The sequence below is a fragment of the Heptranchias perlo genome, chromosome 10 (assembly GCF_035084215.1).
Source record: "Heptranchias perlo isolate sHepPer1 chromosome 10, sHepPer1.hap1, whole genome shotgun sequence".
NCBI classification, from domain to species: Eukaryota; Metazoa; Chordata; class Chondrichthyes; order Hexanchiformes; family Hexanchidae; genus Heptranchias; species Heptranchias perlo.
In genome coordinates, this window is record NC_090334.1 from 77330079 (window position 1) to 77344966 (window position 14888).

The 14888-nt window shown below is 49.7% G+C and overlaps 1 protein-coding gene across 2 annotated transcripts in view; it reads right to left on the reverse strand.

Moving 5' to 3' along the window:
- ston2 (stonin 2) overlaps positions 1 to 14888 on the reverse strand; it is a 133368-nt gene that overhangs the window by 94889 nt on the left and 23591 nt on the right. The window contains exon 4 of one of the 2 annotated variants that reach the window (XM_067992042.1): positions 8227 to 8376. The exons of the other annotated variant lie outside the window; for it this stretch is intronic. Within the exon in view, the coding sequence (XP_067848143.1) occupies positions 8227 to 8376 (150 nt within the window). The remainder of the gene's footprint in view (positions 1 to 8226; positions 8377 to 14888) is intronic. 2 annotated transcript variants of the gene reach the window in all.

Sequence of the window (14888 nt, forward strand, 5' to 3'; positions counted from 1 at the left end):
GGCACCTACAAATTGTCAGCCCAGACTAAGTGGGATCAGTCTCACAAGCTGCAGCTGTCTACAGACTATAACTCCGATTTATCCCAGAAGAACTTGGCCTGGTGTTAGACCTCTCCAGCAGAGCGTAGACGATGTAACGCGCAGGCAAATACAGTTTACTGTCCAAAATGTGGTAAGCTTTTGAGAACTGTAACTTCACAAAGAATTAGTGATTCAAAGCATATTAAGAATATTAGTGCTATTAGAATTGTAGATAATAGCATAATATAGTTACCAATATAAAAATAATTTTGGAGCTTCAATACTAGTAAGGGTGCAATTTTCTTTTAAACTGAAGTACAAGGATGAGAAATTTTTCCCATATTTTCAGGTTAAAAACACTTAAGTAGAAACTCACAAAAATTAATATGTTCTGTTGTAGTTGTTGAGTGTACACAGGTCTCCAAAATCAAAAGCTCCCGAGGAGCATGTAATGATTTTTGAGGTCTCTGTAATTGAAATAAAATCAGTACCAGAGCGTAACAAGTGCTGAGTGCTACCTTGGCAACAGCAGGGCCATCACGGAGACAAAACTCGATGAGGGAATGCGCACTGTTGGACTTTCAACGGCAATCAACTGTTTTTATTCCAAATGGTTTATAGCATATTTGGCATTCCAGTTTGTTGATAGATAAGCTGTAAATCTGAATTTATGTAGGGAAACTGGAATGGTTTATAACTCTCATTAAGCCTTGAGATTAGAGTAATATCTTTAGGTCACTCTCTGGTGTGTGTTATTTTTCATAATAAATGATGAATAGCTGAAGGAGTGAAGGTATCTAACAGTTTTCTGAGGTTCAAAATAAGAATATACCATTAAAATCACTCCTATATGTACAGTGGATCTTCCAGAGGATTCAGTTCCTCTCTTACCTGTCTCTGTTGTCTTAACGTTGCTGTTTCTCATTCTTCTTTCCTGTTTCTGTCTCCATCATTTTTCTGCTCATCTCTTGTGTTTCTTTTCTTGTTTGCTTCTCTCTGTCTTTTAGTTTTGTGTGTGAGGTAGATGTGTTGCATGATAGGGAGCTGCCAAGTGCAGCAGGTATGGGGAAAATGGAGCTAGTAGCCTTTATCAGTTCTGTTCATTTTCCCCATCCTTCTTCTTCTTCTCCCAGACCTTTTCTCCCCTACCCAATACCTACTCAACAACCTAGTGCATCCTCAAACATTTCCCCTTCACACAACCCCCTTTCGCCAGCCAATCATGCCCTGTATCCTTCCCTCCCACTCAATACATCTTCACCTCCTCCCTCACCCGATCCCTCGGCCCCAACCCTTCCCTCATTCTCTCCTTACAAACAGACCCTCTCAACCCCTCCCCCTTATCCTTTTCCCCACCTTGTCGCCACCATCACTCCGGCCCATTAGCTCCCTCCCCGCCACCATCAACCTGACCCCAAAAGCAGCTTCCCAGCACTGTGGGGGAAAGAAAGAGAGAGAGAGCGCGCGGGGGGGGGGGGGAGGAGAGAGAGCGAGAGAGAGCGCGCGGGGGGGGGGGGGGGAGGAGAGAGAGCGAGAGAGAGCGCGCGGGGGGGGGGGAGGAGAGAGAGCGAGAGAGAGCACGCGCGGGGGGGGAGGAGAGAGAGCGAGAGAGAGCGCGCGCGGGGGGGGAGGAGAGAGAGCGAGAGAGAGCGCGCGCGGGGGGGGAGGAGAGAGAGCGAGAGAGAGCGCGCGCGGGGGGGGAGGAGAGAGAGCGAGAGAGAGCGCGCGCGGGGGGGGAGGAGAGAGAGCGAGAGAGAGCGCGCGCGGGGGGGGGGGGGGGGGGAGGAGAGAGAGCGAGAGGGGGGGGAGGAGAAGAGAGCGAGAGAGAGCGCGCGGGGGGGGAGGAGAGAGAGCGAGAGAGAGCGCGCGGGGGGGGGAGGAGAGAGAGCGAGAGAGAAGCGCGCGGGGGGGGAGGAGAGAGAGCGAGAGAGAGCGCGCGGGGGGGGGAGGAGAGAGAGCGAGAGAGAGCGCGCGGGGGGAGAGGAGAGAGAGCGAGAGAGACGCGCGGGGGGGGGAGGAGAGAGAGCGAGAGAGAGCGCGCGGGGGGGGGGAGGAGAGAGAGCGAGAGAGAGCGCGCGGGGGGGGAGGAGAGAGAGCGAGAGAGAGCGCGCGGGGGGGGGAGGAGAGAGAGCGAGAGAGAGCGCGCGGGGGGGGGGAGGAGAGAGAGCGAGAGAGAGCGCGCGGGGGGGGGGAGGAGAGAGAGCGAGAGAGAGCGCGCGGGGGGGAGGAGAGAGAGCGAGAGAGAAGCGCGCGGGGGGAGGAGAGAGAGCGAGAGAGAGCGCGCGGGGGGGAGGAGAGAGAGCGAGAGAGAGCGCGCGGGGGGAGGAGAGAGAGAGCGAGAGAGAGCGCGCGGGGGGGGAGGAGAGAGAGCGAGAGAGAGCGCGCGGGGGGGGAGGAGAGAGAGCGAGAGAGAGAGCGCGCGGGGGGGAGGAGAGAGAGCGAGAGAGAGCGCGCGGGGGGGAGGATGAGAGCGCGAGAGAGATCGCGCGGGGGGGGAGGAGAGAGAGCGAGAGAGAGCGCGCGGGGGGGAGGAGAGAGAGCGAGAGAGAGCGCGCGGGGGGGAGGAGAGAGAGCGTGAGAGAGAGCGCGCGGGGGGGGGAGGAGAGAGAGCGAGAGAGAGCGCGCGAGGGGGGGGTGGAAAGAGCGAGAGAGAGCGCGCAGGAGGGGGGGGAGAGCGAGGAGAGAGCGCGCAGGAGGGGGGGGGGGGGAAGAGAGAGAGAGAGAGAGAGGCGCGAGCGCGCGAGGGGGGGGAAGAGCGCGAGCGCGCGAGGGGGGGAAGAGAGCGAGCGCGCGAGGGGGGGAAAGAGAGCGAGCGCGCGAGGGGGGGAAGAGAGGCGAGCGCGCGAGGGGGGGAAAGAGAGCGAGCGCGCGAGGGGGGGAAAGAGAGCGAGCGCTGCGAGGGGGGGAAAGAGAGCGAAGCGCGCGAGGGGGGAAAGAAGAGCGAGCGCGCGAGGGGGGGAAAGAGAGCGAGCGCGCGAGGGGGGGGAAAGAGAGCGAGCGCGCGAGGGGGGGAAAGAGAGCGAGCGCGCGAAGGGGGGGAAAGAGAGCGAGCGCGCGAGGGGGGGAAAGAGAGCGAGCGCGCGAGGGGGGAAAGAGAGCGAGCGCGCGAGGGGGGGAAAGAGAGCGAGCGCGCGAGGGGGGGGAAAGAGAGCGAGCGCGCGAGGGGGGGAAAGAGAGCGTAGAGCGCGCGAGGGGGGGAAAGAGAGCGAGCGCGCGAGGGGGGGAAAGAGAGCGAGCGCGCGAGGGGGGAAAAGAGAGCGAGCGCGCGAGGGGGGGAAAGAGAGAGAGCGCGCGAGGGGGGGAAAGAGAGAGAGCGCGCGAGGGGGGGAAAGAGAGAGAGCGCGCGAGGGGGGGAAAGAGAGAGAGCGCGCGAGGGGGGGAAAGAGAGAGAGCGCGCGAGGGGGGGAAAGAGAGAGAGCGCGCGAGGGGGGGAAAGAGAGAGAGCGCGCGAGGGGGGGGAAAGAGAGAGAGCGCGCGAGGGGGGAAAGAGAGAGAGCGCGCGAGGGGGGGAAAGAGAGAGAGCGCGCGAGGGGGGAAAGAGAGAGAGCGCGCGAGGGGGGGAAAGAGAGAGAGCGCGCGAGGGGGGAAAGAGAGAGAGCGCGCGAGGGGGGGGAAAGAGAGAGAGCGCGCGAGGGGGGGAAAGAGAGAGAGCGCGCGAGGGGGGGAAAGAGAGAGAGCGCGCGAGGGGGGGAAAGAGAGAGAGCGCGCGAGGGGGGGAAAGAGAGAGAGCGCGCGAGGGGGGGAAAGAGAGAGAGCGCGCGAGGGGGGGGGAAAGAGAGAGAGCGCGCGAGGGGGGGAAAGAGAGAGAGCGCGCGAGGGGGGGGAAAGAGATGAGAGCGCGCGAGGGGGGGGGAAAGAGAGAGAGCGCGCGAGGGGGGGGAAAGAGAGAGAGCGCGAGGGGGGGGAAAGAGAGAGAGCGCGCGAGGGGGGGGAAAGAGAGAGAGCGCGCGAGGGGGGGAAAGAGAGAGAGCGCGCGAGGGGGGGGAAAGAGAGAGAGCGCGCGAGGGGGGAGAAAGAGAGAGAGCGCGCGAGGGGGGGGAAAGAGAGAGAGCGCGCGAGGGGGGGAAAGAGAGAGAGCGCGCGAGGGGGGGAAGAGAGAGAGCGCGCGAGGGGGGGAAAGAGAGAGAGCCGCGGAGTGGGAAAGAGAGAGAGCGCGCGAGGGGGGAAAGAGAGAGAGGCGCGCGAGGGGGGAAAGGAGGAGAGCGCGCGAGGGGGGGAAAGAGAGAGAGGCGCGCGAGGGGGGGAAAGAGAGAGAGCGCGCGAGGGGGGGAAAGAGAGAGAGCGCGCGAGGGGGGAAAGAGAGAGAGCGCGCCGAGGGGGGGAAAGAGAGAGAGCGCGCGAGGGGGGAAAGAGAGAGAGCGCGCGAGGGGGGGAAAGAGAGAGAGCGCGCGAGGGGGGGGAAAGAGAGAGAGCGCGCGAGGGGGGAAAGAGAGAGAGCGCGCGAGGGGGGGAAAGAGAGAGAGCGCGCGAGGGGGGGAAAGAGAGAGAGCGCGCGAGGGGGGGAAAGAGAGAGAGCGCGCGAGGGGGGGAAAGAGAGAGAGCGCGCGAGGGGGGGAAAGAGAGAGAGCGCGCGAGGGGGGGAAAGAGAGAGAGCGCGCGAGGGGGGGAAAGAGAGAGAGCGCGCGAGGGGGGGAAAGAGAGAGAGCGCGCGAGGGGGGGAAAGAGAGAGAGCGCGCGAGGGGGGGAAAGAGAGAGAGCGCGCGAGGGGGGGAAAGAGAGAGAGCGCGCGAGGGGGGGAAAGAGAGAGAGCGCGCGAGGGGGGGAAAGAGAGAGAGCGCGCGAGGGGGGGAAAGAGAGAGAGCGCGCGAGGGGGGGAAAGAGAGAGAGCGCGCGAGGGGGGGAAAGAGAGAGAGCGCGCGAGGGGGGGAAAGAGAGAGAGCGCGCGAGGGGGGGAAAGAGAGAGAGCGCGCGAGGGGGGGAAAGAGAGAGAGCGCGCGAGGGGGGGAAAGAGAGAGAGCGCGCGAGGGGGGGAAAGAGAGAGAGCGCGCGAGGGGGGGGAAAGAGAGAGAGCGCGCGAGGGGGGGGAAAGAGAGAGAGCGCGCGAGGGGGGGGAAAGAGAGAGAGCGCGCGAGGGGGGGGAAAGAGAGAGAGCGCGCGAGGGGGGGGAAAGAGAGAGAGCGCGCGAGGGGGGGGAAAGAGAGAGAGCGCGCGAGGGGGGGAAAGAGAGAGAGCGCGCGAGGGGGGGAAAGAGAGAGCGCGCGCGAGGGGGGGAAAGAGAGAGAGCACGCGAGGGGGGGAAAGAGAGAGAGCGCGCGAGGGGGGGAAAGAGAGAGAGCGCGCGAGGGGGGGAAAGAGAGAGAGCGCGCGAGGGGGGGAAAGAGAGAGAGCGCGCGAGGGGGGGAAAGAGAGAGAGCGCGCGAGGGGGGGAAAGAGAGAGAGCGCGCGAGGGGGGGGAAAGAGAGAGAGCGCGCGAGGGGGGGGAAAGAGAGAGAGCGCGCGAGGGGGGGAAAGAGAGAGAGCGCGCGAGGGGGGGAAAGAGAGAGAGCGCGCGAGGGGGGGAAAGAGAGAGAGCGCGCGAGGGGGGGAAAGAGAGAGAGCGCGCGAGGGGGGGAAAGAGAGAGAGCGCGCGAGTGGGGAAAGAGAGAGAGAGCGCGAGGGGGGAAAGAGAGAGAGCGCGAGGGGGGAAAGAGAGAGAGCGCGAGGGGGGAAAGAGAGAGAGCGCGAGGGGGGAAAGAGAGAGAGCGCGAGGGGGGAAAGAGAGAGAGCGCGAGGGGGGAAAGAGAGAGAGCGCGCGAGGGGGGAAAGAGAGAGAGAGCGCGCAAGGGGGGAAAGAGAGAGAGCGCGCAAGGGGGGAAAGAGAGAGAGTGAGGGTGGAAGAGAGAGAGAGAGTGAGGAGCGGAGAGATAGAGAGAGTGAGGGGGGAGTGGGGGGGGGGGGAAGAGAGAGAGATCGAGAGAGAGAGAGAGAGAGAGAGAGAGAGAGAGAGAGAGAGAAAGAAAGAAAGAAAGAAAGAGGGGAAGAGAGAGAGAGTGAGAGGGAGGAAGAGTGAGAGTGAGAGTGAGAGAGCGCGATGAAGACAAACACACACACACACACACACACACACACACACACACGTTTGGACTGGGTGATTTGCTATCAGTAATACTGACAAAAACTTGGAGATTCATCCTGAAATAATGAAAATTGATGGGGACAATTCTGTCTCCCCTTCCCTTCCCCTCTTCTCTTCCCCCCCACACCGGCAACAAACGCAAAAAATTTACTGTCAAACACACCTTACAAAAAGTACTATGAACACCTGAACCACCTGACTTTGTTCAAAGAACTTCTTGGCATCCAATAACTTAAGAAACATACTCGCACTCTGACCATCATGTTAAGCCCCCTTTAAAATTAAACATTAATTAAACATACACCTTTCTCATCGCCCCATACACTCTGTTCATTTTCCAAAATTGTCTATATTTATTATTACTCATTCTGTCCAGTCTTGTCAAATAAAAGTGATTTCTGGATCTACTCCTGACTGAAAATAGCAGCTCTTTTAATGGATGTATGTCTGACCAATGCATTACTGAGATACACAAGAAGTTACATTCAACAGGAAACTACAGAAAGAACCGACTACATCTGATCAGGAAAACAGATTTTACCAAACAAATTTATGGCAGGTTTATAGTACTTATTTAAGTATCATTCAGAGATTAAAGTGCTCCTGCTAAAAAAAAAAAATTATTGATTTATATACAATACATATCACTCAGTTGAGCTGCAAAATCAGCTCGTGCTTTCCAACCACTGGTCGTGCTACTTCCAACTGCTTTACAGTCAAACTGGTCATGACTAAGGACAGTGCCAATTAACACAGTTCACACCATGAATTTTGGTTTCCAGTAGTAATTTTTTTGAGCGGTGGTTTACAAGTTTCCGATAACACTGCGAGGACTATTGTCAAACATTATTGCTCAACACCCCCCTCATCTGATGGTTAAACTTCTCTCTTGTCCCACCCTGTGAGATAACTAATCAACTCACCTCATGCCTGAAGCACTTGAGTTCTGTAACCATGTCATTTAATTTTTTAAAAAATAACTCACTACCTTCTGTGCTTTTTAATAAAATGCAAGATTCATTCTCTGTAAAACTTCAATAATTACATCAAAACACATTTATAATTTGAGTTGGTGTTGTTCAGGCAGCGCAACTCTTGCCTGACATTTACAACAAAAACCTGCAATATGAACTCAGAAAAAAAGTAGAGATCAAAAATAAATATATTAACCTCAGGTTCGGCCCCTCCTATTCTTAAATTCACTGGAACAGAAGAGAGTATTTCCATCCATGAACATGCTACAAAAATGGTGGTAAGCCTCCAATATGAAATATGTCTACACTTTTCATTCCTTACACTCTCAACGGGCAAAATCCACCGACTAACAACTTTAATGTAAATTCTGTGTATAGGTCACAATTTCCATTTTTTTTAATATAAATAATATTTCCCCCGCCTTACACAAGAAAATCAAAACCCGTTAAAAAAGAGCTACATGTTGTTGAGTAAAATTGCCCAACCTACCCTCATCATTTTGTAAAGCCAATTTCTTCCAGTTATGTAACACAAAGCTGCACAATCAGACTCAGCACATAACAGTTGCAAATAAGCAATAATCAGCACCGCTGACAGAATATGCAAATACTAACAGGAAACTCACTGACAAAAATGTATATATAAAATGTATAAGAGTGTGTTCAACGGTACAAACATACTATTGTGGTCTGGATATTATTCACAAATGCTGGATATTCAGTCTTGCAGCACCTGAACCAGACCATATCTGATAATGTCTTCCGTACCTTTCCATGTGCGCAGTCAAGCCTTTAGTATGCATATTCTAGTTGCAGGCAAGATTTTCATATGTCCAGATTATTTCATGTAGCCCTGCCTTAAAGTTACTACTGCAGACTGGATGTACACCAATGCTGGTTGTAACCACCTGCCTTTTGAATTCCTATCACACAGTGCAAGCCATCTCACATGGTTATAAATGAAATTACTGATTGCAACACTATTTTTGGATTTATTCTGCTCACTATTTATATCTTTGCGCCCAGATAAAAAAATCTAGCCTTTTTTGCCTAAGTTTAATATGTACGAGAAAAATATATATTTATAAGTGAACCTCTGTAATTAAGTACTTCAGTACATTGTACAGTGTATAATTAAATACACTCTCTTACAGATCCACATCAATTTACACTTACCTGGAGACTCGGGTCTGGAAATACTGTTACTGTGCATATCTTCTGTGTCAATAGAATGCAGATCTGTGTAAGATGGAGCCAAACTCAGATTACTGGGCTCCTCAGAGTGTGTAGTCCAGCTGCCTTCTGAAGTAGGAGGCCCTCTTGAGCCTAAAAGTAATATAATATAGAATTTGTAGATTTTTCAAAAAGCTGCATTATCATCAACAGTACAGTATGGGACCTGTAGCATGATAGCTCTATAGAGGGGAAGAAAGTAGAAAGAACCTCACATATCCAAGTTTGCTGATGATACAAAGCTAGGTGGAAAAGTAAGCTGTGAGGAGGACACAAAAAAGGCTGCAAAGGGACATAGACAGGTTAAGTGAGTGGGCGAGGAGGTGATAGATGGAGTATAATGTTGGGAAATGTGAAATTATCCACTTTGGTAGGAAGAATAGAAAAGCAGAGTATTTTTTAAAAGGTGAGAGACTAAGAAATGTTGGCAGTCAGAGGGATTTGGGTGTTCTTGTACACGAATCACAAGCAAATAGGAAGCCAAATGGTACGTTCGCCTTTATTGCAAGGGGGTTGGAGTATAAGAGTAAGGAAGTCTTGCTGCAATTATACAGGGATCTGGTGAGACCACATCTGGAGTACTGTGTACAGTTTTGGCGTCCTTACCTAAGGAAGGATATACTTGCCTTAAAGGGGGTGCAATGAAGGCTCACTAGATTGATTCCTGGGATGAAAGGATTGTCCTATGAGGAGAGATAAAGTAGAATGGGCCTATATTCTCTGGAGTTTAGAAGAATGAGAGACGATCTCATTGAAACATATAAAATTCTTAGAGGGCTTGGCAGGGTAGATGCTGAGAGGCTGTTTCCCCTGGCTGGAGAGTCTAGAACTAGGGGTCATAGACTCAAGATAAGGGGCCTTTTAGGACCGAGATGAGGAAAAATTTCACCACTGAGGGTTGTGAATCTTTGGAATTCTCTACCTCAGTGGGCTAAGGATGCCCACTGGGGTAGAGAATTCCAATATATTGAGAATATTCAAGACTGAGATCGATAGATATTTGGACACTAAGGGAATCAAGGGATATGGGGATAGGGCAGGAAAGTGGAGTTGAGGTAGAAAAGCCATGATCTTATTGAATGGTGGAGTAGGCTCGAGGAGCCGTATGGCCTACTCCTATTTCTTACGTTCTTATGTTCTTAGTCAATGATGTTGTGATCTTGGTACATGAAATACAGCTTGATATCAAAGTGTATGTGTCAATGTGTACGTGTGCACTTTCTCTAACTGTTACTTTAAATCAGCTGAATGCATTTATTGTGTTCAGCAGCATCAATACGGGTATGTTTCAAGGACATAATATTTTTTGGGATTCAATTGACACCATGAGGAGCATTCGTTTGAAACATACCCTTACCTGCATTATACATAACACATACAGGAGGTGCTCAGGGTCGCTTTATTTTAATCATGTTTTTGTTTTGCTAGTGGCAAGCTCCCAAATCAAATCACAGATTTATTCCACAAGATCATAAGATAATTACAGGTGAAGGCGGTCATTCAGCCCATCTTAATTCATCTATCCAGAAAGATCCTATAGTTTCCCAATTGTAGCATCCAATTGTTTCTTAAATAATTCCCTGCACTACTCTATCTGTGATGTGAAGATGCCAGTGATGGACTGGGGTGGACAAATGTAAGGAATCTTACAACACCAGGTCATAGTCCAACAGTTTTATTTGAAAATCACAAGCTTTCGGAGCTTTCCTCCTTCGTCAGGTGTGTGAAGGTTTCCATCAAAGCACCGCATATATAGTCACAGAACAATGCCTGGTGATTACAGATAATCTTTCCAACTGCCTGTTGTCACACCTCTGCATGGATGGTGTTCAGACAGGGGAACATTACACCCAAGACCACTGAATACGCAAGCGATCAGATTACAAAGACAAAGACAGAGAGAGATAGACAAAGAATGGCCAGTTGTACTAAAAACAGATCTTATTTTTCCCCCCCTGTAGCGTGACATGAACCCAAGATCCCGGTTGAGGCCGTCCTCATGGGTGCGGAAGTTGGCTATCAATTTCTGCTCGACGATTTTGCGTTGTCGTGTGTCTCGAAGGCCGCCTTGGAGAACGCTTACCCGAAGATCGGAGGCTGAGTGTCCTTGACTGCTGAAGTGTTCCCCGACTGGGAGGGAACCCTCCTGTCTGGCGATTGTTGTGCAGTATCCGTTCATCTGTTGTCGCTGCGTCTGCATGGTCTCGCCAATGTACCATGCTCCGGGGCATCCTTTCCTGCAACGTATGAGGTAGACAACGTTGGCCGAGTCACAGGAGTATGAACCATGTACCTGGTGGGTGGTGTCCTCTCGTGTGATGGTGGTATCTGTGTCGATGATTTGGCATGTCTCGCAGAGGCTGCCGTGGCAGGGTTGTGTGGTGTCGTGGACGCTGTTCTCCTGAGAGCTGGGTAATTTGCTGCGAACGATGGTCTGTTTGAGGTTGGGTGGCTGTTTGAAGGAGAGTAGTGGAGGCGTGGGGATGGCCTCAGCGAGGTGTTCGTCGTCATCGATGACATGTTGAAGGCTGCGGAGAACATGGCGTAGTTTCTCCGCTCCGGGGAAGTACTGGACGACGAAGGGTACTCTGTTGGTTGCGTCCCGTGTTTGTCTTCTGAGAAGGTCTATGCGATTTTTCGCTGTGGCCCGTCCCACCATCAAACTCACCATGGACTACTCCTCAGAATCGGTTTCTTTCTTGGACACACGAATCTCCATCAAAGACGGGCACCTCAGCACCTCACTCTACCGCAAGCCCACGGACAACCTCACGATGCTCCACTTTTCCAGCTTCCACCCTAACCACGTCAAAGAGGCCATCCCCTATGGACAGGCCCTGCGGATACACAGGATCTGCTCAGACGAGGAGGAACGCGATGGACACCTACAGACGCTGAAAGTCGCCCTCGTAAGAACGGGATATGACGCTCGACTCGTCTAAGCTCAATGAGAAGGTACTTAAATTCTCCTAGAACATTAATTTTATTATTTCTACTCATCTCCCTGATCCGTCGACAGATTTTTACTTCTGTTCTCCTACCAGTTACGGGGTCTGTGATTCAACTCTACTAATGTACAATCCCTTTTTAATCTTCGATCTCTAACCATATCAGCTCTGTCTGAATCTCTGTGTACTTCAGTCCTCTCTACAGTATGTATTCCCTTTCACCAATATTGGCACTTCTCCTGTCTTATGGAATCTGTCCCTCCGAAAGACATTATAACCAGTTTTATTTACTTTCCATCCTATCCAGTTTGCAGCCAAGGTTCTGTCAGTGCTACTGAATCAATATCTTCCTGTAACATAATTGCTTTTGATTCCCCCAGTTGATTTCCCACATTATGAGCATTACAATACATGCACTTTTTTTTTGTTTGTATTTGAAGCTACTCCTTTCCTCTTGATTTTTTTTTTGTCCAAGTTTGTTCTTTTATCTCGAAGGTCACTGCAATGTATCCTGTAAATAACGCATGCTGCAGCCACAATGCCCAAAGGCAAACAGCGCTGTGAATCTCTGAGGGGTTCACAAAAATCTAGATGGCAGCCTCAGCTGATGGTAATCCAAGACTAAAATATCATTAACCTCTCCAACATGGCAGGTCATCAATTAGCTGAAGACCCAGGTCCCTAATGGGCTGAGGAAAATGGAATCACTGCTTAGAGGGGAGAAGGGGATTGGACCTGATCCTATAAGTTGGGGAGAACTGTGAAGTCCACACCTTGGACAATGAGGGGGATGATATTCAACTTCAGTAGGGATGCAAAACATGTGGTTGTGGATCAGCCACCCATTATAAACCCCAAATGATTTTCCGAAGGAAGATCAGGTGGGATGTATAATGGGTGGTCGATCTATTACCGGCCATTTTGCGTCACTGCCAAACTTTCAGTCCCTGGGTTCCACGGTAGACCACTTCCCTGGCATCCTGGCCTAACAAGAAAAAGGGGTTAAAGCTGCTGCAGTCCTGTCTAGACAAGGACACAGAACAGCTAGTCCTGACAAGGGAGGCTCCACCCCTTGGTGCCAGTCCCGGAATGGCTTAAAGGTTCCGTAAATGGCAAATGGTTTAACAGCTGCAGCGCTGGTCTGCCAAAAAGTCCTTTGCCATCAAAAGGCAGGTTTAAATAGCTGCTGCTGCAGTTCCAAATGGAATCCTGACAAATACAGCTAAGCAAGCTAGGACAAGATTTTCTAGGAGATTCATCATGTTCCCATTGTTAGATCATTGACTACAGCCTGCTACTACATCCAAGAAAATGGAAGGAGGTTTTGCAGCAGAGATAGACACTAATTCCTCAAAGCACGGTGGCTGACCTTCTCTACTGCATAAAACTATCCTAAAAGGTTGTTTTGTGTGTTTTCTTTTAACCCCCAGTAAAGTGGCCCTGTGGTTCTCCAGTGATGTGTGGAGCAAGTGATCTGTGGAAGAATGTCAGTTATGCAATTACGGTAAATCCAGTTAATGAGTAGCGAAGCATTAGGTCAGTGGTCTGAAAATATCCATCACCTCGAATACCAAGTCTACACAGGCTTTCTCAAAGGGATTAGTAAAGAATGGGATTGTTGTGAATGGTCAGTAAAGGATTACTGACAGCTGCTTCAAACTGTTCACATGAATTCAGGCAAATGATGTCTTTTCCATGTGGCTTAACTCTAACCTGCTGAGTCATGGAATTCTCAAGCACTAACCAGTCTGCACTGTATATCAGCCTTCAACTGAAGCCATCTCATTCTCAACCCCACAAGCTAGTTTTGAAATAAAGAAACATATCAACCGGAGTTATGTACCCACAGGCACAAGCTGAGATAGATTATATTATTTTTTGCTGGTTATTTTTAAGTAAAAGATGATGTCAAATGACCTTGGGTTAAACCCATCATCTAAATGCAAAATTATTGGTTCACTAACAGATCTTCAATAGAGTTATTCAAAAGTAGTCTTGTGCCTAGAGCATGGGAGTGCTGATGTTGGTTAAACAGAGAGGCTGCAGTGGTCAGAGATGTGGTCAGCAGAGTGTCAGCAGCTGGAAGACCTGTTTACATCATGACAGACATGCTGAGATTGCTAACATTGGAATTCCCATTAGAAATGTTTACATAGCAATTTTACATAGTCAATTTTCACATAAGAGTGATACTAAAACAGGTGACAGGAATTACGGGTAATGTGTACAGGAAGTGGGAGACATTGCATGACTTTTAATTATACTAATTACAGAACTGCATAATGATCTAGACCAGTGGGATATGGAAAATAACCAAAATTATGAATTCAAGTAGCATGTAATTATGGCTTGTGAGTTTTATCTTCTTGATGTCAGCTGTTGAATCATTTTTGAAATTTCATTCGTCTCCATCAGGAATTTTATATGCTTAAAATTAACCCTTAAATTTCTGGCAAAAGCGCTATATATATAAATAAAATTTTTAACTAAAAGCCCTATTACAGTATTATCTATAAAACAAATTATTGTACTTAAAAACCTTATTGCATTCTATAGATTATAAAAATCTGATCTATTTTATCGAAACATATTTTAAATTCTACTTTTGCTCTGCATGTATTTGCTCTTTCCACTCGCTTCCATACTTATTTCTTTAACTTGTCTTACACTAACCTACATTCGGTATCTACTTTTATTTTGCTTTTCAGTTACCTATTCCAGGGAGAGGAAAGTCTGTGAGAGGAAAGTCTGTGAGGAGTACTTTCTGTTCAAAGTACTCCCCTCCGATCTTTGTTTGAAAAAAAAATACCACTGTTTATCAGACTGATCAAAGCTCTTTAAATTATTTCTATCATCAAACTCATTTTTGTTTTACTACATTAGTTTAATTGAATTCCCCTTAAATTGTACATGCAGCCTATAGTTTTTTTGTTTGCTTATAGCACACTTGGATGCCTTTATGCTACATGATGATGTCCTTAGAAGTGGCAGCTCCACAGTATAGGTGCCATACCCATGCCAATTTGTCTCATACAATAGCATTTTCACGCTCATTTGTAAAATTTCAAACAAATTCTCAGCAGGACGTTCGGGTCAGGGAACAACTGACCTTGAAACTACCTCCTAGGGTCAAAACCACACCACTAAAAAGTATGCAATGACTACTAAAATTTAACTGTACACCTTTGTGAGCTTTATGTAAAAATACCCAAGTCAGATAAATTCTAAGCTAAAACAAAGCCCAATTGCACTGTTTACAAATTTCTCAGGCTGGAATTTCCTTTTAATGGACAAAATCTCCTTTGTCACAAAGCACAAGTTGTTCACCAGTCTCCTGCTGTTGGCACTAGTCAGCATGTAATTGAAAGTTATTAGACCAGGCAAATTTAATATGGTGTTTTCCTAGTCACTTTCTCACTGCTTACACAGACTGTCTTTTCAAAAGACAATGAGCAGTTGGTTAGAACTGCAGTTATTAAAGACTTTTTTAAAACTCCCCTGCAGAAAGACTGAAGCTTTAGAATTTACAAATTTAAAAAATATATATAGGGCAAGGCTATACAAGACATGTACAGTTGTGGGAATTTTACTATAGATGAGTTCTTAATTATTTTCGTGGATAACATGAAAGGTCACTTACTAACATTATGGTCAGCA